Source organism: Taudactylus pleione, unplaced genomic scaffold (genome assembly GCF_031769625.1).
Source record: "Taudactylus pleione unplaced genomic scaffold, aTauple2 ptg000484l, whole genome shotgun sequence".
Classification (NCBI taxonomy): Eukaryota; Metazoa; Chordata; class Amphibia; order Anura; family Myobatrachidae; genus Taudactylus; species Taudactylus pleione.
Window position 1 is genome coordinate 3,942,768 of NW_028284886.1, and position 26,926 is coordinate 3,969,693.

The 26,926-nt window shown below is 46.9% G+C and overlaps 1 protein-coding gene across 1 annotated transcript; it reads left to right on the plus strand.

Annotated features, from left to right (window-relative positions):
• Positions 1–16,352: 16,352 nt before the first annotated feature.
• Positions 16,353–18,212, plus strand: LOC148502770 (uncharacterized). Its single transcript, XM_088449401.1, has 2 exons — positions 16,353–16,683; positions 17,750–18,212. Exons 1-2 carry the CDS (start codon positions 16,378–16,380, stop codon positions 17,777–17,779), a joined length of 336 nt encoding a protein of 111 aa, XP_088305527.1. The 5' UTR covers positions 16,353–16,377; the 3' UTR covers positions 17,780–18,212.
• The last annotated feature ends 8,714 nt before the right edge of the window (positions 18,213–26,926 follow it).

Genomic DNA, 26,926 nt, shown 5'->3' on the forward strand with positions numbered 1-26,926 from the left:
CTGTACAGTCTCGGTATCGCCTGCCTAGTGAAGTGGAATCTAGATGGGATTTGGAACCGGGGACACACTACCTCCATCAATTGTCTAAATCCCACTGCACTAATGGCGGATACCGGAAGCACGTCTAACACCAACATAGCAGTCAAGGCCTCAGTTATACGTTTTGCTTCAGGATGACTGCTGTCGTACTTCATCCTCCTTGCTAAGGACTGTTGGAGGGTCAATTGTTTAGTAAAAGTAGTGGTGTTCCTACTTCCTCTCTGGGATGATCGACTCCCAGCAGCAGTAGGCGTAGCAATGCAGGATCCTCCGGAGGAATCCCGGATAGGAGAGTCAGTCATGCCAGTGACATGGCCTGCAGGACTACTTCCGATCCTGACTAAGGAGGAAATTGACGAGGAGGGAGTTGACGGTGTGGTTTGCAGGCGCTTGGATACAACAGGACGAAGGGATTTAGGTGTCCCTGGACTGCTTACGGTCTTAGCCAAAGTTTCTGAACTTGACAGTAACTTTTTATGAATGCGCTGCAGGTGACGTATAAGGGAGGATGTTCCTAGGTGGTTAACGTCCCTACCCCTACTTATTTCACCTTTACATATGGTACATATGGCAAGACAGTTGTCCGGATTTGGATAGAAATATTGCCAGACCAAAGAGGTGGAATGTTTGGTCTTCTGCCCAGGCATGACCGTGATGGGCTTTTTCATCCCACGGACAACTGTCTCCCCTGGAGCCTGATTTAAACAAACCACATCACCATCAGAATCCTCGCCAACTTCCTCCATCAGCACCAGCTACATCAGTATCCTCATCCTGTTGTACTTCAACAGTAACATCATCAATTTGCATATCAGCAAGTTGACTGTGGGTGCTCCTTTCAGCACTTGCAGAGGGCGTGCAAATGGTGGAAAGAGCCACCTCTTCCCGTCCAGTGCTGGGAAGGTCAGGCATCGCAACCGCCACCACACTTGGACTCTCCTTGGGGATTTGTGATATCTTCTTAGAACGCACAGTTCTTCGCAGTGCTTTTGCCAGCTTAACTCGTTTGATTTTTTTAGCGGGATAAGGGCTTCCATCGTCATGTGAAGCTGAACCACTAGTCATGAACATAGGGAAAGACCTTAGCCGTTCCTTGCCACTCCGTGTCGTAAATGGCATATTGGCAAGTTTACGTTTCTCCTCAGATGATTTAAATGTTTTTTTTAAAGATCATTTTCTTGAATTTTGTCATTTGGGATTGTATATGCCCTCTACTATGACATTGGGCATCGGCCTTGGCAGACGACGTTGATGGCATTTTATGTCATGGCTAGTGGCAGCAGCTTCAACACTAGGAGGAAGTGGTTCTTGGTCTTTCCCTATTTTATTTTTATCGGAGAAAGTTTGGTCCTCCATTTATGTTATATTGATATATACGTGCGGCTAAGGCGCACACAAACACAGAAAATAATTTCTTATTTTTGTTGGAGACTAGTGCACTTTGTGGGTTACACCACCCTTTAAGAAATAAGCCAGCCGGCTCTTTACTTATGGGACACAGGCGCACGCTTGGCACTGCTCCTTTGTTGATGCACGTGCAGCTACAGTGCACACAATTCACAAAGAAAGAAAATCATTTTTTATTTTGTTTAGAGTGCACTTTGAGGGTTACACCACCCTTTAACAGACAGACGCACGCTTGGTGCTGCTGCTTTGAGGATGCACGTACAGTGCAGACAATTCACAAACACAGAAGAAAATGGTTTTTTATTGTTGGAGTGCACTTTGGAGGTTACACCACCCTTTAACAGACAGACGCACGCTTGGCGCTGCTCCTTTGTTGATGCACATGCAGCCACAGTGCACACAATTCACAAACACAGAAAATAATTTTTTATTTTGTTTGGAGTGCACTTTGGGGGTTACAGCACCCTTTAACGGTCAAGCCAGCTGGCCCTTTACTTATGACACAGGCGCACGCTTGACGCTACTTTGTTGATGCACGTGCGGCTACTGTGCACACAACTCACAAACAGAAAAAAAAAAAAATTTTGGAGTGCATTTTGGGGGAGCACCCCTGATGCACAGATCACCCCCTGGACAACACTACAGCACCCCTCTACGACTACAGCCTTTATGGGACACTGCACAACACAGTCCAGCCAGCCCCTATGACAGCAGCTCAACACAGCCCAGCCAGCCCCTATGGACAACAGCAGCACAACACAGCACAGTCAGCCCCTATGGACTGAGTGAACACAGCCCCTATGGACTGCGCACACAACTCACAAACACAGAATTTATTTTTTTTCGGAGTGCACTTTGGGGGAGCACCCCTGATGCACAGATCACCCCCTGGACAACACTACAGCACCCCTCTACGACTACAGCCTTTATGGGACACTGCACAACACAGTCCAGCCAGCCCCTAAGACAGCAGCACAATACAGCCCAGCCAGCCCCTTTGGACAACAGCAGCACAACACAGCCCAGTCAGCCCCTATGGTCTGAGTGGACACAGCCCCTATGGACAACAGCAGCACAACACAGCCCCGCCAGCCCTAGCTCCTACCCTCCCTCTTCACTGTCCACAGCCGGAGTGAGAAATGGCGCCGGCGCGGGGACCTTTTATAGAATCCAAAACCCGCGAGATCCGGAAGGTGGGATGATGACGTTTTGCCTCGATTTCAGATCCGAGTCAGGCGGGAAAAGTCGAGCCTGACTCGGATATGACTCGGATCGGGGGGGTTCGATTTTCAGAAATCCGAACCCGCTCACCCCTAATTAGTAGAGGTATCTAACTAAGAGCCTGAGTCCGCTGAGGACGCAATTGCAAAGCCGCACACAGCAGATTTACACTTCTGTCCTTGCTAAGATGCAAATACAGCAAGAGGGGCCTGACACCTCCGGCTGCGTCTGCGTGATCCCGGCGCTGGTCGCGATGTTGGATAGCGCTGGCCAGCTGAGAAGGCCTCGGGCCATGGACGCAGATCCTGGCCTTGCCACTCGCGCCCCCATTTCTGTCAATCAGGCAGAGGCATAGCAGGGGCTGCGAGCGATCTTGCTTTAGTGAGACCCCTCTGGCCACCTATAATCACACTCATGAACTAGCAAATTTCGTATCATAATATTCAGTAATTAAGGGCCTGATTCTGATCCGGACTGGATTCCAACTGCATTTGTGATTTCACCTGCTCCACAAATGTGAATATATGCTAATGACTCAGAAGTTTACCTGAGCATAGGGACGCCCACTGCTGCCTCCTCATATCCGTCCGACGACATGCAATAACGTAAACACCAGTAACATTGATGCAGATTGGGTGCCCATCGTCCTTCTGAGTAAGTCTGACCTGTCCCAAAGAAAGCGGCTCTCCAAGCACGCAGAGGGCTCTCCAGCTGCGAACAAGATCCCATCAGCTAATATACAGTATGCACAACCAGAAGGCAGTGTTTCTGTAGCCTCCCCCCGTATCCTCCCCCAAAGGTCGACTCCCTGTCAATCACTTTGCGAGTAAATCCACTTTGTGACCAAAATAGCAATTCAATCACTGTGCGTGTGTACTGCGGCTTATACGCACGCGCAATGGTGGAAATCGCCTAATCTACATAAAATATCAACTTTGTGTCCGGATCAGGATCAAACCCTAAGTACGATATTGGGCACAAAGGGCCTGATTCTGAGTTGCGTGCAATCACACCTGTTAATGGATCTAGTGACTTTTAGCGAACAGCGCACGCATTGGGACCTGCATACACAACTTAGAGCAATTACGGGTGACTCAAATTGCATGGAGGTAAACATGGAGGCAATTTCTATAGCTAGTCACAGTCACATTGCCATGGAGTGAGCATGAGTAATACACATCAGGGGGTATTTGGTAATTAGCACATGACTGGCATATGAGACTGAAGTGTACCGGTGGGCTACCGGACTGCTGTTGCACCTCCTAGTAACTGACTAGAACACAAAGCTGGGAGATGTAGTTCAACAATAACTGTTGTGCTGCAGAAAGCCTGATTTTTGGATTAATAAACATCTAACTTTTCCCTTTTCACCATTTAGTTCCTGGATTCCTGCCCGAGGATGGAGATCTAGATGGCCGAGGAGGAAGAGGCTGACAGCAGTGACCAGAGGATGACAAGGGGCCAACCAGGTGTGCGGAGCCGGCCAGCTGCGGGAAAATGACATTCTTTAACCGCCTGTGGGCAATCTGACACATTTTATGCCACTACGCCAGGCAAGTGATTAAGGGGAACCCATGCATATATTTCCTATGTCATCGGCCCCCATGCAGATATTTCTTATGTTTAGGGCCACATGCATATATGTCCTATGTATAGGGTGCTATGCAGATATTTCCTATGTATAGGGTGCCATGCAGATATTTCCTATGTATAGGGCCCCATGCAGATATTTTCTATGTATAGGGCCCCATGTAGATCTTTCAACTCAGTTTAACCTGTTAACACTGGGCCTGTTTTAGGAATAGAGTAAAGGTGCCCACAGACATACCGATCTGCCCACGATCAGCCGATGTGTATGATTTGTGTACGATTTCCCTTGAAACTCTCCCCGGCAGCTCTGCACACGATCTCCACACAATCTGTACACGATTTGGTGTCCAATCTTCAAACGATCTCTCCTGCATCCAGACTTTCACAGTGCATCGCCTCCTGGATTGGATCTGTCGTTCCAATGTGTCGGAATCGGCCAGATCGTGTAAAATATCGCTATGTGTGTGGGCACCTTAAGATACAGCCAGTGACTGTGAACCTTGGTAACACCATGCTGCACTGCAGGTGGGACAGGTGTAACATGGGCAGAGAGAGTTCGATTTGGGAGGGGTGTGTCCAAATTGAAAACGAAATTGCAGTGTACCAACAAAGCTGTCCAGCATTTATGGGCCGCATGCAAAAGCAGCCAGTATTTACACGGGTTCAACCCTGCTCGCTATACAGTGTACACTGGTAACCCGTGTCGATGCGATCTGGGTCCCATTCACAGAATAGGAAGAGCTGGCACTTGGAGATAATCTCATCTCCAAGCGCTGGCTCAGCACGTGGTGGTGGTGATGTCAGGAAAGCATCTCTAAACTTCTAAATACGTATCCTAAACCAGTGGTCTCCAACCGGTAGCTCGCAGTCTTCATTTTGGTAGCTCACCTAACTGCAGTACTGCCAAGTCATCTAGGAGGAAGTGACTTCTGATGTGTGCTCCCCCGTGGTGTTGACGCCATGGGTGGAGCCACAGGGAAGCACATCCAGTGATTGCCGCAGCCTCTACAGCAATACCTAACGTGGTTCCACCCACAGCGTGTACGCTACGGCAGAGCGATTGACTCCCACTCAGCCCTGCCAGAAAATCACACAGCTGCCCTGCCTATATCTTTTACTTCTCTACTGCACATACCTCCGAGGAGCCAGTAATTAACATTGAAATGTGCCTGTGATTAAATTTAATTTACAAACTACAACATCACCGTAATAATTAGATGCATTGTTATTTTCTATGAAATATTTTTTTTCATTATCATTAAATGACCTTTAATTGTTCGGTTATTAGCCAGATTTTTTCTTTTATACAATTTTAGTAGCTCTTCAGGAGGTTTCATTTTTCTAAAGTAGCTCACACCTCAATTAAGGTTGGCGACCACTGTCCTAAACACATTACATGTCTGTGGGGCCAGATCACAAAGTCAAGCAGACTACAAAGTTTCCTAAATGTAGGGTCCCCTCAACAAAGATGAGCCAATGACCAAATATATGTTTTCAAGCTACACCATTAAAATCCAATTTGAGACACTTTCAAGAGAATGTAAATGTGTTTAAGGTCGGACTGAATGCACCCGAACACGAGTGGTAATTGCCAGTCTATGTGATATAGGTACAGATGTGGGAGAGCCCGGCTGCCACTCACCCCAGGAGACCTGCGCTAAGCTCTCTCCACGTCTGGGGGTTGTAGTGCACCAGAAACAATAAAATCATGCTCTAAAAGACCATGGGAAGTATATTTATAGCAGCTACTTTAATCCCACCAGCGTCTGATTGGTTGTTATTGCATGAGCCAGTGCTTTCTATGCAGGCAATAAAGATAAATGGTCGGAGTGGCCGCAGCATAAGAGCAATTCTTACATAAATTGTGTTCAACTCTACATAAGACTATAATGAATATTGGGCACAATAATAGTGATACAGGAGCTTGTTTATACAGTACAGGTACAATAACACAATAATACTGGAATACAAGAGAGGGGGAGGGAAATAACCGACCCACCCAACCTTCCAGTCATTCCTAAATTACAGGCCCAGAAAATAAAGACGTTCTCCTCACAGAGATATTACTGCACCTTCCCTGGAGTTGATGTCACCCTGCTTTGGAACCTGGGTAAAAGCCCCCAGACCTCTCACAGCTTCCCTATCCCAGCAGATTATGACACAACATAAATAATAGATTCAAACAGAATTTTATTTATAATTGTCTCTAACTACAGATAATTGCTGCAGCTGTGCGACACGGGAAGCAGTCACTTTGGTGGCAGGAACTAGGCTTCAGCCGTGGGATACAGGTGGTCTTCAGTTAGGATGAGGAAGCACCTACAGCAGATGTATTTATGAGAGTCAGCTGTGGGATACGGGAGGACTTGATTGGACTTCTACTCCCTCAACCACAGAGCAGCCCTAATTCAGGTGTGTGGGAGGTGCTGGGATACAGGAAACCCCATAGGCATAGATGGTATATACACAAGTCTGGACCAATTCATTTAATGTCAAATAATTTACCAGTATGAGAGGAAATGGGAGTTCCTGGAAATAACTCACACGAATACTGGGAACACATACAAACTAGGCACAGAGACACCCTGGCCGGAGTAGAATGAGGCCCCTGCGCTGCTATTATGCATCCAATAAGGTAAAATTGCCCCTTACCATAAACCAGCAGAAACGTCAGCATCAGTCATTTGCAGATTATCATGTTACTAACTGGCTGCATTCATTTCACTACCAATAGGTGTGAGGCGTTTCTTTATTACTGCATTAACATAACAAAGGAACATAATATGTATTCAAGGACACAAAGGGTTTTTTTAATTATGTTTTCAGCTTTTGTGCTTATATACAGTTGAAGGCTAGTACAGCGCCAGCCCCATTATCCACTGGGCACAGTCTGCACAATAGTATAAGTATACCTGCTTACAGAACATCCGGGAGATTCATGAATCTTGGGTGACTCTCCTGGATGCCCAGAAGAATGGACAAGTCTCCTGGAGGCCACCCGCCCACGTTCCCTAGTGAAGTGCGTGGTATGGACAGCGAATCACGTGATTACGCTGAATTGTGTGGCCCTGCCTCAGGCTTCGCAGTGCAGGTAACCCTAAGTGCGATATCGGGCACAAAGGGCCTGATTCTGAGTTGCGTGCGATCCCACCTGCTTATGGATCTAGTGACTTTTAGCGAACTGCGCACGCATTGGGGCCTGCATACGCTACTTAGAGCAATTACGGGTGACTCAAATTGCATGGAGGTAAACATGGAGGCAATTTCTATGGTTAGTCACAGTCACATTGCCATGGAGTGAGCGTGAGTAATACACATCAGGGGGTATTTGGTAATTAGCACATGACTGGCATATGAGACTGAAGTGTACTACGCCAGGCAAGTGGTTAAGGGGCACCCATGCAGATATTTCCTATGTTTAGGGCCCCGTGTATATATTTCCTATGTATAGGGCCCCATGCAGATATTTCCCACGTATATATTTCCTATGTATAGGGCCCCAAATAGATATATCCTATGTATGGGGCCCCATGCAGATATTTCTTATGTATAGGGCCCCATGCAGATATAACAAGAGATATGGTAAGAACTTACCTTTGTTATCTCTGTTTCTACGAAGTCCACAGGGTTGACCTTGGGGTATAGCTGGATCTGGATCCACGGGCACCACGCAGTTAAAGCTTTGCTGCTCCCAGGATGCACTTGGGTCCGTCCTCCTCTATACCCCGCCCCCGAGCCACAGGCACCTCAGTTGTTAAGCAGCCAAGGCCGGAGGAGGAGACTAAACAGAGAGAAGGAAGACTGCAACACACAAGAAACCATACTCACAGAAATGGGAGACGGAAAACCGGTGACCAGCCACACAGCCCATATGAAGCCAGGTGCGTCAGGGCGGGCGCCCTGTGGACCCTATGGACTTCGTAGAAACAGAGATAACAAAGGTAAGTTCTTACCATATCTCTTGTTTTCTACTTCAGGGTCTATAGGGGCTCACAGGGTTGACCTTGGGGATGTCCCAAAGCAGTTCAACTAAGGGCGGGGACGCTTCTCTGCTGAAAGGAGCACCCAGCGCCCGAAGGATGCATCCTGAGAGGCGAAGGTGTCAAATGTATAGAACCTCAAAAACGTTTGAATTGAAGACCAAGTGGCCATCTTACACAGCTGAACAGCGGAGGCGCCACGGCTAGCAGCCCAAGAGGGACCCACAGAACGAGTGGAATGAGCCTTAACAGAGGCTGGCACAGGTAATCCCTCCTGTGCATAAGCCTCACAAATAACTGAACGAAGCCAACTGGCTAACGTTTGCTTGTTGGCAGGCCAACCCCTCTTGTGAAAACCGAAGAGGACAAACAATGAATCCGACTTCCTAACCGAAGCAGTCCGGTCCACATAGATTCTAAGTGCCCAGACTACATCTAAGGAAGCCTCACCAGCTGAAAGATCAGGTGACTGAAAAGCTGGCACAACAAGTTCCTGATTAATGTGGAACTTTGAGACCACTTTGGGCAAAAACTCAGGACGAGTGCGGAGCACCGCTCTGTCCTGGTGAAAAATCAGAAAAGGAGGGCGACAGGAAAGCTCCCCCAATTCTGACACCCTCCTGGCAGAAGCAATTACCAGGAGAAAAACGGTCTTAAACGTCAGCCACTTGAGTTCCACCGACTCAAGCGGCTCAAAAGGAGGACCCTGCAAGACCCGTAGCACCACCGCCAAGTCCCAAGGAGCCACCGGAGGCACGAAGGGAGGCTGGATCCTGAGAACACCCTGGAAAAAGGTGTGAACGTCTGGTAGTGTAGCAATCCGTCGCTGAAACCACACGGACAAAGCAGACACATGAACCTTCAGAGAGGCAAGGCGTAAGCTGAGGGCCAAACCCTATTGAAGAAACTCCAAGATTCTGGAAACCCGGAACACCTGCGGATCATAGTTTCTGGATTCACACCACTGAAAATAAGTGCGCCACACCCTGTGGTAAATCCGTACGGAAGCAGGCTTGCGTGCCCTAAGCATGGTACCAACCATGCAGATATTTCTTATGTATAGGGCCCCATGCAGAGATTTCTTATGTATAGGGCCCCATGCAGATATATCCTATGTATAGAGCCACATCCATATACGTCCTATGTATAGGGCCCATGCAGATATTTCCTATGTATAAGGCCCATGCAGATATTTCCTATGTATGGGGCCCCATGCAGATATTTCTTATGTATAGGGCCCGATGCAGATATTTCTTATGTATAGGGCCCCATACAGATATTTCCTATGTATAGGGGCACACATTCAGATATATCCTATGTATGGGGCCCCATGCAGATATTTCTTATGTATAGAGCCACATGCATATATGTCCTATGTATAGGGTGCCATGCAGATATTTCCTATGTATAGGGTGCCATGCAGATATTTCCTATGTATAGGGCCCCATGCAGATATTTCCTATGTATAGGGCCCCATGTAGATCTTTCACACTCATATTCAACTCAGTTTAACCTGTTTTGTCTATTAACACTGGGCCTGTTTTAGGAATAGAGTAAAGGTGCCCACACACATACCGATCTGCCCATGAACAGCCAATGTGTACGATTTGTGTACGATTTCCCTTGAAACTCTCCCCGGCAGCTCTGCATACGATCTCCACACAATCTGTACACGATTTGGTGTCCAATCTTCAAACGATCTCTCCTGCATCCAGACTTTCACAGTGCATCGCCTCCTAGATTGTCAGATCTGCCCTACTGCACGGCAGATCTGACGATGCGATGTGCGACCAACGGGGACGCGCATCGCATTGTGATCGTGAGTGGGGACGCATGATTTCCTCATGATTTGGCCATATTTTACACGATCTGTCGTTCCAATGTGTCGGAATCGGCCAGATCATGTAAAATATTGCTATGTGTGTGGGCACCTTAAGATACAGCCAGTGACTGTGCACCTTGGTAACACCATGCTGCACTGCAGGTGGGACAGGTGTAACATGGGCAGAGAGAGTTAGATTTGGGAGGGGTGTGTCCAAATTGAAAACGAAATTGCAGTGTACCAACAAAGCTGTCCAGCATTTGTGGGTCACATGCAAAAGCAGCCAGTATTTACACGGGTTCAACCTGGCTCACTATACAGTGTACACGGGTAACCCGTGTCGATGCGATCTGGGACCCATTCACAGAATAGGAAGAGCTGGCACTTGGAGATGATCTCAGCTCCAAGCGCTGGCTCAGCACGTGGTGGTGGTGATGTCAGGAAAGCATCTCTAAACTTCTAAATACGTATCCTAAACCAGTGGTCTCCAACTGGTAGCTCACAGTCTTCATTTTGGTAGCTCACCTAGCTGCAGTACTGCCGAGTCAACTAGGAGGAAGTGACCTCTGATGTGTGCTCCCCCGTGGTGTCGACGCCATGGGTGGAGCCACAGGGAAGCACGTCCGGTGATTGCCGCAGCCTCTACAGCAATCGCATAACATGGTTCCACCCACGGCGTGTACGCTACGGCAGAGCGATTGACTCCCACCCGGCCCTGCCAGAAAATCACACAGCTGCCCTGCCTATATCTTTTACTTCTCTACTGCACGTACCTCTGAGGAGCTAGTAATTAACATTGAAGTGTGCCTGTAATTAAATTATATTTACAAACTACAACAATATCACCGTAATAATTACATGTATTGTTATTTTCTATGAAACATTTTTTTCATTATCATTAAATGACCTTCAATTGTTCAGTTATTAGCCAGATTTTTTTTTTTATACAATTTTAGTAGCTCTTCAGGAGGTTTCATTTTTCTAAAGTAGCTCACACCTCAATTAAGGTTGGTTACCACTATCCTAAACACATTACATGTCTGTGGGGCCAGATCACAAAGTCAAGCAGACTACAAAGTTTCCTAAATGTGGGGTCCCCTCAACAAAGATGAGCCAATGACCAAATATATGTTTTCAAGCTACACCATTAAAATCCAATTTGAGACACTTTCAAGAGATTGTAAATGTGTTTAAGGTCGGACTGAATGCACCCGAACACGAGTGGTAATTGCCAGTCTATGTGATATAGCTACAGATGTGGGAGAGCCCGGATTCCACTCACCCCAGGAGACCTCGCTAAGCTCTCTCCACATCTGGGGGTTGTAGTGCACCAGAAACAATAAAATCATGCTCTAAAAGACCATGGGAAGTATATTCACAGCAGCTAATTTAATCCCACCAGCGTCTGATTGGTTGTTAATGCATGGCCGCAGCATAAGAGCAATTCTTACATAAATTGTGTTCAACTCTACATAAGACTATAATGAATATTGGGCACAATAATAGTGATACAGGTGCTTGTTTATACAGTACTGGTACAATAACAAAATAATACTGGAATAAAAGAGAGGGGGAGGGAAATAACCGACCCACCCAACCTTCCAGTCATTCATACGTTCCAGGCCCAGAAAATAAAGACGTTCTCCTCACAGAGATATTACTGCACCTTCCCTGGATTTTGTCACCCTGCTTTGGAACCTAGGTAAAAATCCCCCAGACCTCTCACAGCTTCCCTATCCCATCAAATTACGACACAACATAAATAATAGATTCAAACAGAATTTTATTTATAATTGTCTCTAACTACAGATAATTGTTGCAGCTGTGCGACACAGGAAGCAGTCACTTTGGTGGGAGAAACTAGGCTTCAGCCGTGGGATACAGGTGGTCTTCAGTTAGGATGTGGAAGCACCTACAGCAGATGTGTTTATGAGAGTCAGCTGTGGGATACAGGAGGACTTGATTGGACTTCTACTCCCTCAACCACAGAGCAGCCCTAATTCAGGTGTGTGGGAGGTGCTGGGATACAGGAAACCTTCCCCCTAAGGGCGCCTCTGGTCTTCAGTTTGGAAGCCGGAGCATCAGATGTCCTTCTTGGCTTCAGTGCCTGGAGACGGGAGGGTTTCAGATTTAAGGCAGGAGCCGGTTCAGATCTTGTGCTCCGGTTTATCTGAGGCAATAATGGCAATTTAGTAATGAGCAGTGGAGACGCTGGTAGTTTGCCCAGGGTTGCCCAGCTACAGTCATTATCGGCAGAGTCTCTAGATGGCTGTGCTTTGATGCCGTGTCTTTGTGCAGGGCACTGTTCCTGCCAGCCCACTTTAGATGGCTGTTTGGAGGCTGAGTTGTGTAACAGCCTGGCGCAGATTCTATTTTCTGCCTTCTTTTTATAGCCGTAGAAGTCCTCACCTAAGCTATATGGCTTTCTAGGTGAGACATGTTTACCCTCTACCTGTATCTCCTGCATGGTGGCATATGGACTTGTACAGCTGTCCGGCCTGGATGAAAATGGACTTGTTGATGCAGAGCTACATGCTGGGCTCCTCGATGGAGGGAGATGGGAGAGTTTCACATCTGAAGCATTATACAGTGGTCCAAATGTTTTTCTTGGATTCATCTGTGGCAATAACGGCAATTTAGTAATGAGCAGTGGACATGTTGGTGGTTTGCCCAGTGTTGCCCTTCTATAGCCATCACCAGCAGAGTCTCTAGATGGCTGTGCTTTGATGCCGTGTCTTTGTGCAGAGCACTGTTCCTGCCGGCTCACGTTAGACGACTGTTTGGAGGCTGAGTTAGGAAACAGCCTGGCGTAGATTCTATTTGTTGCCTTCTCTGTATAGTCATAGAGGTCCTCACCTAGGCTATATGGCTTTCTAGGTTTCTCCTCTCCATGTGTGTCATTCATGGTGGCATATGGACTTGTTCTGCAGCTCTCCTGGCTGGATGAAAATAATGTGGAGCTACAAGCTGGGCTCCTTGATGGTATAGAACCACGACTATACGTGGCCAATTCTCTCATTTCTCTGGGAAATTGTAAATAAATCACTGACAAAAACCTCTGCTGCTCTGTAGGCTTACAGGCAGACAGTGGTACAGAATTGCCAGCCAGCTGGGTTCTAAACAGTCACCTGACAATGCCCTTTATGACATAACACTGCTTACAGGTTCTGATGTCACCACTTATGCCTTAAAGGGCCAGTGACACTCTAAATTGTGTTTGTATATAATGTTTTTTATATATAGGGTAATATAGGTTTAGGAACACTTCAGCTGCCATTAAAGTGCAGTAGCTTGGCATTGCCCAGATTAGACCAATCTAGTTGGTGTTGTCTCTACCCCATGAAAGCCCTTCCACCATCACCGAGGCCACACTGAGAGACTTCCACCAGAAAGCAATCACAATAAACATAATGGATACATTCTCTTATACAATGTGTCAGTGGCGGCTGAGTGACCCTGAGTCACTGCGGATAAGGAGGATGATTCATGCACCTTGTCCCTGGTCAGATATCATTCATATAGTAACACACCTGTGGAGATCTCAGTGGCTGCCTGTATTCCTGCACCTATATAGCTAACGGCATTACTGACAAGCACAGAACATAATTGGGTATTGTGGTGACCAGTGTGTTTGGAGAAGTGTTGGCAATGGATTGCCTGTATATATTGACACTTGATAGATTCTGGGGGAGATGTATCATGCCTGGGAGAGTAGTAAAGTGAGGAGTGATAACCAGACTGAATACACAGACATGTAGCACTAGACTAGTGTACAGTAGACCAGGGTACTTATATCTGGTCACACATTGCATCCGCAGACACTTTCTACTAGAATCCGTGTTTCTCAAACTCCGTCCTTAGGACTCTCAACAGTTCATGTTTTCCAGACCACCTGTGGTTCTTTTAAAATGTGTCAGTTAGTAATGAGTACACCTGTGCACCAGCGAGGTTGCCTGGAAAACATGACCTGTTAGGCATCCTGAGGATGGAGTATGAGAACCACTGCTCTAGAACGAACCAAGATGAATTAGGAGTAGATTTACTAACGAGCGGTTTGTCAAAGCCAACGATCATCAGTGCCTTTGGCTCAGTTTTAAAAGGGCAGTAGAAATAAATGCCAGACAAGCCTTGTTTAGCGTTTATCACTCAGTGTGTGAGGGGCTGGATGCTCAGTGTATAAGGCCATAGACTAGTCATGTGTGTTGATGCATTACTCTCCATGCACTATGATATGTCTGATTCTCCGATGTGAATTATTTATTCAGAAATTGTATTAATTTTTTAACAAATTCTGATCACGTATTTAATTTCAGAATCAATTGAGTCAATTCACCCAACACTAGTTACAGTGCAGCCCAGGTCACGGAACCAGCAAGCAGAGGAGTACCTGGTGCATCCTACAGACACTCCGGGTGACTTTACAAGCTGTAGGGTTAGGGGACATTCCTGCCGCCTCTACAGGCTGCATTGTGCCGTGTCAGGCACTCTGCAAACCAAATGCAGGTGTCATGGAGCAGCGACGCTGACACTCCCCTGGGCCCTGGGCATAGGCACCACTCACACATCCCTAGTTACGACCCTGAAGGTGAAGATATGGTGCCATGCCCCTGAATCTGTTGTCACTTTGTATCTATCCCTTCGCTGCTTATCTGTCTTTACAGTAAAGGTGCCCATCCACTTGTAGGTGCGGGGACGACGGCAAGATTACGACATCGTAATCGTGCCGTCGTCTCCCTAGGGGTGAAGTGCATACACTGAACCTTCAGACGTCCAGTGTGTGCTCATCAATCTTCCCCGAACATGGGCAACCTGACGACGGTCGTCAGGTTGACCGTCATGTTCGGGCGATGATAGATGTCAGAAACGACCAGCGGGCGTGTGCCTCGCTGGTCGTTTTAGACATTTAAATGCCCGATGTGCAGCCCATAACTGAGCGATTGCACAATTACGATGTAGTAATCGTGCAATTGCTCAGTATTATCGGCACGTGGATGGGCACCTTAAGTTCCTTCCTGAGATTCAGCTCCGTTCCGTTTATTGCGATAACTCACTGGGATGCTGACCCCACAACCAGTGGTAATTAAGGCCTCACTCAGATTACTGTATGGACCGTGTAAGTATGTATGTAACTATGGCTTCTGCTTCAAACAATCGATGGTCGGTCTAGAAAATGCGGTTACTGTGATATTTCTTTTTCAAACAGCGCCAACATATTCTGTAGAGCTGTATAATCAGAGAACATTATTCAGACACATACGTTTCTGCTCCAGCGGAGCTTACACTCTAATTTCCCATAGGCATAGATGGTATATACACAAGTCAGGACCAATTCATTTAATGTCAAATAATTTACTGGTATGAGAGGAAATGGGTGTTCCTGGCAAAAAACTCACAGGAATGTTGGGAACACATACAAACTAGGCACAGAGACACCCTGGCCGGAGTAGAATGAGGCCCCTGCGCTGCTATTATGCATCCAATGAGGTAAAATTGCCCCTTACCATAAACCAGCAGAAACGTCAGCATCAATCATTTGCAGATTATCATGTTACTAACTGGCTGCATTCATTTCACTACCAATAGGTGTGAGGCGTTTCTTTATTACTGCATTAACATAACAAAGGAACATAATATGTATTCAAGGACACATTATCCACTGGGCACAGTGTCTGCACAATAGTCTAAAGCTGGCCACAGACATAGCGATGTGCTGACGATCAGCCTATTGTGTACGATTTGGCGTGAACTCTCCACGGGAGCTCCCCGGCAGTCGTGAACACGATTTGGTCCAAAAACCTGCCAATTTGACTTCCAATCTCACGATCTCTGGGATCGTACGAATCGTGAGTTTCATCTTGTCTTTCCCAAACAAGAGAAGAGGCTCTTCATGATTGGTGGGAAATTTAAATAATAATAACAAAGGGAGGGGCTAGCCAGGGTGTATAAAAAGCAGCCACCATTTTATCCCTGTGCACATTCTGCTCTGATACTAGTGAGGCTAGGTGTATACCAGCTGAAACCTGTACATTGCTACTGTGCTCTGCTACTAGTGAGGTTTGGTTTATACCAGCTGAAACCTGTACATTGCTACTGTGCTCTGCTTTGTATTTGGCTTTTACCTTTTACAAAGTGTCTTCTACCTGTAAGTGTCTGCTACCTGCATTCTATCCTGTTCCTGAATTCTGTGCTGACGGATCCCTATCAGTATAAAGTGTTGGTCGCCAAGCTGGGGTCCAGTCGATCCATGAGAGGACCCAGCGAAGGAGAAGAGCATGCTGGACCAAAGAGTGGCTGCAGCAAAGGGATACCCGCTCTCACATGTCCCTACTGATGGAGATCAAGGACAATAACCCGGACGACTACCGCAACTACCTGCGCATGGATGACGCCACTTTCCAGGAGTTGCTGACTTTGGTGACCCCCCACATCCGGAGGCAAGATACGAGGTGGCGGAGGGCAATCCCTGCTGAAGAGAGGCTGGTGGTTACCATGAGGTATCTGGCTACAGGAAGGTCATTTGAAGACCTGAAGTTTGGGACCCTCATCTCACCTCAGTTCTTGGGCGTCATCATTCCAGAGACCTGCAAGGCTATCGTTACAGTGCTGCAGTACCAGTATTGTAAGGTAAGAAATAACACACTACACCTTTGTTTCATGTGAAAGAAAAAAAGTGTTTATTTTTGTCTTTGTTTTTTTTTGTTTTCAATTTAACTCTTTATATAACTGTCCCAGCCAATAAGGCTGCATTAACAAAACTGTGCTGCATAGCAGTCATAACATTTGTGTTGTAAGAACATTACACTACGTCATTTTAAATATATTACATAATCATGTGTATAAACAGTACAAAACAGTAGTATCACCAAATTGTAGCAATCCCAATAGGTAGCCTGCTGTATGTTGTACGGCGGGTCAGACACCAGATTGAACAGGCCAATACACATATGGCACAAGTACAGATTGTGGCCCCGGCTTCCAGCAATCTGTACTTGCGCCATGTGTGTAGGGTCCTTGTCCAATTAGTGTCATCACCACCGTATAGCATACAGCCTGCACCTATTGGGAATGATGACATTTGGTGATAATACACAAGAAGAAGAGAAAAAATACAAATTAAGAGTAACGTGGCAAATCCTCCTCTGACTCCAGCAGAGCATTGTAAGCGGTCCTGCTTGTGGTTGGGGTGCTGGGTGGGGGAGTAAACTCCAACTGGGCTGGGGGGGGCCTGACATAGGCATTTGGAGCAGGGGAATAAAGCATAGGGTCAGTAATATAGGTGGAGCTGTGCAAATTACTATTGAAGGATTGAATGAGAAGCTCATAGACGAGCCTATGGAAATTTTTGGAAGTTGCCGCATCCATTTTTCTCATCTGACTATTAATGTGAGCTGTAAAGTCGTCAATATCATCAGGGGCTTTTTGACGGATGATTCTGCTTTTTGTAGAAACAAATCCTCCTGTTCTGTGTGCCTTTGCTATTTTTTTTTTTTTTTGAAGCGGTACCGAGGAGGATGATGCTCCTGGTTCAATGGTTGTGGTAATTGTGGTGAAGTTTTCCACCTCGCTGTCCCCAATCAAAGTTAGGTCCGGCGTTATGGACAAATCAGGATCTTGGGTGGGAGTCTATATAGAAAAAAAAAAACAATATTAAAGTCATGTTTTTCTATAAACTTATTTTTCTATTTTCCAGTTTCCTAACACCGTGGAAGAGCATCACTGAAGAATTTCCCTAACTGCGGAGGAGCCATTGATGGAAAACACACCCGCATCAACCCACCTGCCAACACTGGATCATATTACTACAACTACAAAGGCTTCTTCAGCATCGTTCTCATGGCAGTGGTGAATGCCAACTATGAATTTTTGTTTGTGGATGTCGGCAAGAATGGCCATGCTTCGGATGGTGGGTCCTTCAAACAGACAGCTTTCTACCAGAGACTCGCCAACAAAACTCTTGCCATAACTGGACGAGACAAAGCACGGCCTAAATTACGTTTTCGTTGCAGATGAGGCTTTTGCATTACATGAACATGTGATGAAGACATTTGCACAGAGGGGCCTGACCAGAGAGAAGAGGATCTACAACTATCGTCTATCACTGGCACGGCGCATTGTGGAAAATGCGTTTGGAATACTCAGCAACCGGTTCCACCTTTTCCACATCACCATTAACCTACGCGTGGAGAAGATAGACTGGGTCGTGATGGCGTGCTGTGTGCTGCACAACTTTCTGCGAAGGAAAACTACACAACGAGGACCAGTCCCAGCTAGACAAGAAGATGTAGGAGCTCTGGAGGACATTGCCCAGTTTACATCAATGTCTGCAGCAACAAATGCAACAACATCAACAGCACGTGCCAAAGAAGTGAGGGAGGAGTATATGGCCTATTTCAATGGACCAGGTGCGGTGCCATGGCAGGAAGGCTGTCTGTGAGACAAATGACTATAGTGGACAACTGTGATTGAGGAAAAAAAATGCTTATGAACTGTGGGCCTGATTCAAAGCCGGACACTATTTGCGGACGCTCGTTCAGAAAAAGGGGCTGCCTATTTAAATTGACCGCTCGCTCTTTGCGGTCTATTGACGCCTCTATGTTTGAACGAGCGAACAAAACATGCGCACACTATTTTGAAAAAAACGCCTCCTGGCCGCTCGCATCATACGTCATCTCCGCTATTTATTAGATTAATCGAGTACATCGAACTGCTCGCTATTCTTGTGGTTGTATTTTCCTACCGCAATCATGCGAGCAGTTCTGGCTAAAATACAACCAAGTGACGTGGTCAATGACGCTGCTTTGTTAATTATGCACACCCTTAAAACGCCCGTTTTGTCCATTTGGCACGCTTGCGTTCGGATCTCCACTCCCCGTTTTCATGCACCTTCCCCTGTTACCACCCACAAACGCCTCACACTGTCAGTTAAATTAGCATGCATTTATAAATGGCTGGCACACATTAGTGGGTAGGTAGATGGCACACATTGGTGGGTAGGTGGGTGGCATACATTGGTGGGTAGGTGGGTGGCACACATTGGTGGGCAGTGGGAGGTTAATGCATGGCCCAGCCACCGCCCGCCTCATTCCGGCGGGCGGTGGCTGGGTCAAGCATTTAGAAGTGACTGGCACACATTGGTGGGCAGTGGGGTTGCATTAAATACAGTACCAATACTCACCAAACTGCGGTAATCCAGACTTCACTGTGCAGGCTCTATCGTACTTCCTCCTTCTTCTGGCCACGATGCTGCACAAGATGGCGATTGGGCGTATACAGCGTCCTGTCTGTCAAATTCCCCAAAGTACGATGAATCGTGAGATACATAGTGAGTAAAAAAAAACTCACGATTTGGATCAAAATGTGTCCCAGATTGGCAAATCTGGCCTACAGCACGCCAGATCTCAAGATGCAACGAGCGGGGACGCGCATCGGCATCGTGATCAGGAGTGATCAGGAGTAGAACTTCACGATTTGGCCATATCTTACACGATTTGTCCTCACGATGCGCACGCATAGGGGTCTGCATACGCAACTTAGAGCAATTACTGGTGACTCAAATTGCATTGAGGTAAACATGGAAGCAATTTCTATAGCTAGTCACAGTCACATTGCCATGGAGTGAGCGTGAGTAATACACATCAGGGGGTATTTGGTAATTAGCACATGACTGGCATATGAGACTGAAGTGTACCGGTGGGCTACCTGACTGCTGTTGAACCTCCTAGTAACTGACTAGAACACAAAGCTGGGAGATGTAGTTCAACAATAACTGTTGTGCTGCAGAAAGCCTGATTTTTGGATTAATAAACATCTAACTTTTCCCTTTTCACCATTTAGCTCCTGGCTTCCTGCCCGAGGATGGAGATCTAGATGGCCGAGGAGGAAGAGGCTGACGGCAGTGACCAGAGGATGACAAGGGGCCAACCAGGTGTGCGGAGCCGGCCAGCTGCGGGAAAATGATATTCCAGCAACCGCCTGTGGGCAATCTGACACATTTTATGCCACTACGCCAGGCAAGTGGTTAAGGGGCATCCATGCAGATATTTACTATGTCATAGGGCCCCATGCAGATATTTCCTATGTATAGGGCCCCATGCAGATATTTCCTATGTATAGGGCCCCATGTATATAATTCCTATATAGGGTACCCCATGTAGATAATGTGCCCTATGTAGATATTTCCAATTTAAGGGGCCCTATGTGGATATTTCCTATATAAAGGGCCCCATGTAGATCTTTCACACTCATATTCAACTCAGTTTAACCTGTTTTGTCTATTAACACTGGGCCTGTTAGGAATAGAGTAAGATAGAGCCAGTGACTGTGCACCTTGGTAACACCATGCTGCACTGCATGTGGGACAGGTGTAACATGTGCAGAGTCAGTAATGGTGCATACACACGGTCACATTTTCCTTCAGATCTGTACAATAACCATTTTAAAAATCGTTCATATCTGAAGGAAATTCTGACATATCTGACATGTTTGTCAGATGAACGATGCGCGTTCCCGCTTGTCAGATAACGATATCTGACATCTGATGTGTTTACAGTCAGATTTGGACGATTCCATTCATTTTAATGCTCTCAGAAATCGTTCAAATCATTCGTAAAATCTTTCAAATCGTTCATCTGACCGTGTGTATGCACTATTAGATTTGGGAGAGTTGTGTCCAAATTAAAAACTAAATTGCAGTGTAACAATAAAGCTGTCCAGCATTTGTGGGCCGCATGCAAAAGCAGCCAATATTTACACGGGTTCAACCCGGATCGCTATACAGTGTGAACGGGTAACCCGTGTCGATGCGATCTGGTTCCCATTCACAGAATAGGAAGAGCTGGCTCAGCACGTGGTGGTGGTGATGTCAGGAAAGTATCTATAAACTTCTAAATACGTATCCTAAACCAGTGGTCTCAAACCGGTAGCTCGCGGTCTTCATTTTGGTAGCTCCCCTAGCTGCAGTACTGCCAGGTCAACTAGGAGGAAGTGCCCTCTGATGTGTGCTCCCATGTGGTGTCGATGCCATGGGTGGAGCCACAGGGAAGCACGTCCGGTGATTGCCGCAGCCTCTACAGCAATCGCATAACATGGTTCCACCAACACCGTATACGCTATGGCAGAGCGATTGACTCCCACCTAGCCCTGCCAGAAAATCACACAGCAGCCCTGCCTATATATTTTGCTCCTTTACTGCACGTACCTCCGAGGAGCCAGTAATTAACATAGAAATGTGCCTGTAATTAATTTTTTTTACAAACTACAACAATATCACCGTAATAATGAAATGCATTGTTATTTTCTATGAAACATTTTTTTTTTCATTTTCATTAAATGACCTCCAATTGTTCGGTTATTAGCCAGATTTGTTTTTCTACAATTTTAGTAGCTCTTCAGGAGGTTTCATCTTTCTAAAGTAGCTCACACCTCAATTAAGGTTGGCGACCACTGTCCTAAACACATTACATGTCTGTGGGGCCAGATCACAAAGTCAAGCAGACTACAAAGTTTCCTAAATGTAGGGTTCACTCAACAAAGATGAGCCAATGACCAAATATATGTTTTCAAGCTACACCATTAAAATAGAGTTTGAGACACTTTCAAGAGAACGGAAATGTGTTTAAGGTCGGATTGAATGCACCCGAACACGTGGTAATTGCCAGTCTATGTGATATAGCTATAGATGTGGGAGAACCCGGCTTCCACTCACCCCAGGAGACCTCGCTAAGCTCTCTCCACGTCTGGGGTTGTAGTGCACCCGAAACAATAAAATCATGCTCTAAAAGACCATGGGAAGTATATTTATAGCACCTACTTTAATCCCACCAGTGTCTGATTGGTTGTTATTGCATGAGCCAGTGCTTTCTATGCAGACAAAGATAAATGGTCGGAGTGGCCGCAGCATAAGAGCAATTCTTACATAAATTTTGTTCAACTCTACATAAGACTATAATGAATATTGGGCACAATATTAGTGACACAGGTGCTTGTTTATACAGTACAGGTACAATAACACAATAATACTGGAATAAAGAGAGGGGGAGGGAAATAACCGTCCCACCCAACCTTCCAGTCATTCCTAAGTTCCAGGCCCAGAAAATAAAGACGTTCTCCTCACAGAAATATTACTGCACCTTCCCTGGAGTTGATGTCACCCTGCTTTGGAACCTGGGTAAAAGCCCCCAGACCTCTCACAACTGCCCTATCCCAGTAAATTATGATACAACATAAATAATAGATTCAAACAGAATTTTATTTATAATTGTCTCTAACTACAGATAATTGCAGCAGCTGTGCGACACGGGAAGCAGTCACTTTGGTGGCAGGAACTAGGCTTCAGCCGTGGGATACAGGTGGTCTTCAGTTAGGATGTGGAAGCACCTACAGCAGAGGTGTTTATGAGAGTCAGCTGTGGGATACAGGAGGACTTGATTGGACTTCTACTCCCTCAACCACAGAGCAGCCCTAATTCAGGTGTGTGGGAGGTGCTGGGATACAGGAAATCTTCCCCCTAAGGGCGCCTTTGGTCTTCAGTTTAGGAGTAGGAGCATCAGATGTCTTTCTTGGCTTCAGCGCCTGGAGACGGGAGGGTTTAGGATTTAAGGCAGGAGCTGGTTCAGATCTTGTGCTCCGGTTCATCTGAGGCAATAACGGCAATTTACTAACGAGCAGTGGAGACGCTGGTAGTTTGCCCAGGGTTGCCCAGCTACAGTCATCATCGGCAGAGTCTCTAGATGGCTGTGCTTTGATGCCGTGTCTTTGTGAAGGGCACTGTTCCTGCCAGCCCACGTTAGACGGCTGTTTGGAGGCTGAGTTGTGTAATAGCCTGGCGTAGATTCTATTTTCTGCCTTCTTTTTATAGTCGTAGAAGTCCTCACCTAGGCTATATGGCTTTCTAGGTGAGACATGTTTCTCCTCTACATGTGTGTCCTTCATGGTGTCATATGGACTTGTACAGTTGTCCGGCCTGGATGAAAATGGACTTGTTGATGCAGAGCTACATGCTGGGCTCCTCGATGGAGGGAGATGGGAGAGTTTCACATCTGAAGCATTATACATTGGTCCAAATGTTTTTCTTGGATTCATCTGTGGCAATAACGGCAATTTAGTAATGAGCAGTGGACATGCTGGTGGTTTGCCCAGTGTTGCCCTACTACAGCCATCACCAGCAGAGTCTCTAGATGGCTGTGCTTTGATGCTGTTTCTTTGTGCAGAGTACTGTTCCTGCTGGCTCACGTTAGACGGCTGCTTGGAGGCTGAGTTAGGTAACAGCCTGGCGTAGATTCTATTTGCTGCCTTCTCTGTATAGTCATAGAGGTCTTCACCTAGGCTATATGGCTTTCTAGGTTTCTCCTCTCCCTCTGTGCCCTTCATGGTGGCATATGGACTTGTTCTGCAGCTGTCCTGGCTGGATGAAAATAATGTGGAGCTACATGCTGGGCTCCTTGATGGTATAGAACCACGACTATACGTGGCCAATTCTCTAATTTCTCTGGGAAATTGTAAATAATTCACTGACAAAAACCTCTGCTGCTCTGTAGGCTTACAGGCAGACAGTGGTACAGAATTGCCAGCCAGCAGGGTTCTTAACTGTCACCTGACAAAGCCCTTTATGACATAACACTGCTTACAGGTTCTGATGTCACCACTTATGCCTTAAAGGGCCAGTGACACGCTAAATTGTGTTTGTATATAATGCTTTTTATATATAGAGTAATATAGGTTTAGGAACACTTCAGCTGCCATTCAAGTATTCAAGTGCAGTAGATTGTACAGGTCTAACCTGGGCAATGCCAATCTAGCTGGTGTTGTCTCTACCCCATGAAAGCCCTTCCACCATCACTGAGGCCACACTGAGAGGCTTCCACTAGAAAGCAATCACAATAAACATAATGGATAAATTCTCTTATACAATGTGTCAGTGGAGGGTTCCGGACTGTAGATAGACAGTAATTAGTTAGACAATGTCTAGATAGACCCCAGATGTTAGACAGTCAATAGGTCGACAGGTACGAAAGGTCGACACACTATAGGTCGACATGTAAGAAGGTCGACGTGTACAAATGGTCGACGCAAAAAAAATGAATTACACTTTTTTCTGGAGTTTAGGCACTTACCCCCAAGGTTAGGGTTAGGCACTTACCAAGACGGTTACGGTTAGGCACTTACTGGAGGGTTAGGCACTCACCGGAGGGTTAGGCACCAGAAGAGAAGGTTAGGGTTAGGCACCAAGGGGAGAGTTAGGGTTAGAGTTAAAGTGCAGATTAGGGCTAAAAAACAAAAATCATGTGTCGACCATTTTTGTGTCATCCATTTTCATGTCAACCTTTTGACCCTGTCGACCATTTGTACCTGTCGACCTTCTTACATGTCGACCTATAGTGTGTCGACCTTTTGTACCTGTTGACCTATTCACTGTCTAACATCTGGGGTCTATGTAGACATTGGGTCTCATTCAGACACGGTCGCAAGCACTGAGCGCTCGCAACCGGGTCGATGGTTAGGCCCTGCGCACGTGCAGTGGCCGCACTGCGCGTGCGCAAGCCCCAGAGGAAAAGAGAAACTCTCTCGCTCCGGAGCTCACTACAAAAGGGCCGGCTGTCGATGTTGATCGACAGCTCGGCCCGTTTTGTAGGCGGGGCGGTGGGGTGGTTTCACAAACGGAGGCGTTCCTTAAGGAACGCTTGCCGTTTTATGGGCGGCCGCACTGACATCAGCAGTGATGTCAGTGGGGAGCTTCCTGCTCGATCAGAGCAGGAAGCTCCCTGGGGCTTGCGGCTGCCGAGACCCAACCTTAGAGTCTCGTTGCAAGCTCAACAGTTCATGTTTTCCAGACCACCTGTGGTTCTTTTAAAATGTGTCAGTTAGTAATGAGTACACCTGTGCACCAGCAAGGTGGCCTGGAAAACATGACCTGTTTGGGATCCTGAGGACGGAGTATGAGAACCACTGCTCTAGAACGAACCAAGATGAATTAGGGGTAGATTTACTAACGAGCGGTTTGTCAAAGCCAACGATCATCAGCGCCTTTGGCTCAGTTTTAAAAGGGCAGTAGAAATAAATGCCAGACAAGCCTTGTTTAGCGTTTATCACTCAGTGTGTGAGGGGCTGGATGCTCAGTTTATATGGCCATAGACTAGTCATGTGTGTTGATGCATTACTCTCCATGCACTATGATACGTCTGATTCTCCGATTTGAATTATCTATTCAGAAATTGTATTAATTAATTAACAAATTCTGATCACGTATTTAATTTCAGAATCAATTGAGTCAATTCACCCAACACTAGTTACAGTGCAGCCCTGGTCACGGGACCAGCAAGCAGAGGAGTACCTGGCGCATCCTATAGACACTCCGGGTGACTTTACAAGCTGTAGGGTTAGGGGACATTCCTGCCGCCTCTACAGGCTGCATTGTGCCGTGTCAGGCTCTCTGCAAACCAAATGCAGGTGTCATGGAGCAGTGACACTGACACTCCCCTGGGCCCTGGGCGTAGGCACCACTCACACATCCCTAGTTACGACCCTGAAGGTGAAGATATGGTGCCATGCCCCTGAATCTGTTGTCACTTTGTATCTATCCCTTCGCTGCTTATCTGTCTTTACAGTAAAGGTGCCCATCCACTTGTAGATGCGGGGACGATGGCACGATTATGACATCGTTCAGACTTTCAGTGTATGCACATCAATCATCCCTGGTAGACCCTCAATCATCGTCAGCAAGGCTGTATTAAGGGGGGGGTGACAGAGGCGGTTGTCCCTGGGCCCCCACACATGGAGGGTCCCCCACTAGCAGCGTTGCGCTGTCTGCGCCCGCCGCTAGCGTCCCCTCCACTAGTGTAGTGTAGACTACACAGTGACATAGTCAGACAGACTCTCATTGGCTGCTGTACAACGGAAGGGAGCCGGCTCCCCCCCGCAGCTGGTGATCATGACGCTGACGTCTCTCCCAACTGTGCAACAGAAGAGCCGGGACTCGCGTAAGGAGCCGGGATTCAGGTAAGCTCTTTTTATTCTGTGTGTGTGTGTGGGGCACTGTCACTGCATTGGGGGTGGGGGGAGCGTTACTGGCGTCTCTGTATAGGGGGGCAGCTACAAGGGTCACTGTATAGGGGGGCCACTTCATGGGGGCACTGTATACAGGGGGTGTTTGCTACTGGGGGCAATGCATGGGGGGGCTACTACTGGGGCACTGTATAGGTGGGGACTACTACTGGGGCAGAGCATGGGGGACTACTACTTGGGCACTGTATGGGGGGACTACTACTTGGGCACTGTATGGGGGGACTACTACTTGGGCACTGTATGGGGGGACTACTACTGGTGGCAGAGCATGGGGGGGACTACTACTGGGGGCAATGCTTTTGGGGGAATACTACTGGGGGCACTATATAAAGGACACTGCATAGGGGGGATTATTACTGGGGGCACAGTATAGGGGTGGACAACTACTGCGGGCAGTGCATAGGGGGAACTACTACTGAGGGCAATGCATAGGGGGGACAATTACAGGGGGCACTGTATAGGGGGGACCTCGACTGTGGGCATTATATAAGGGACACTGCATAGGGAAGACCAATACTGGGGGCACTGCATAAGGGGCACTACTACAGGGGGCACTGCATAGGGGGCACTACTGCATAAGGAGCACTGTATAGTGGGGACAATTACTGGGGACATTGCATAAGGGGCACTTCTACAGTGGGCATTGGGGCATTAAGGTGAATAGAAAGAAAGAAAAATCCTAGGGTGACGAGAAACGGTGGTATATAGGGGCCCCCACAAGTTTGTTGCCCAGGGTCCCCCATAAACCTTAATCCAGCCCTGATCGCCAGGTTGACCGTCATGTTCGGGCGATGATAGATGTCAGAAA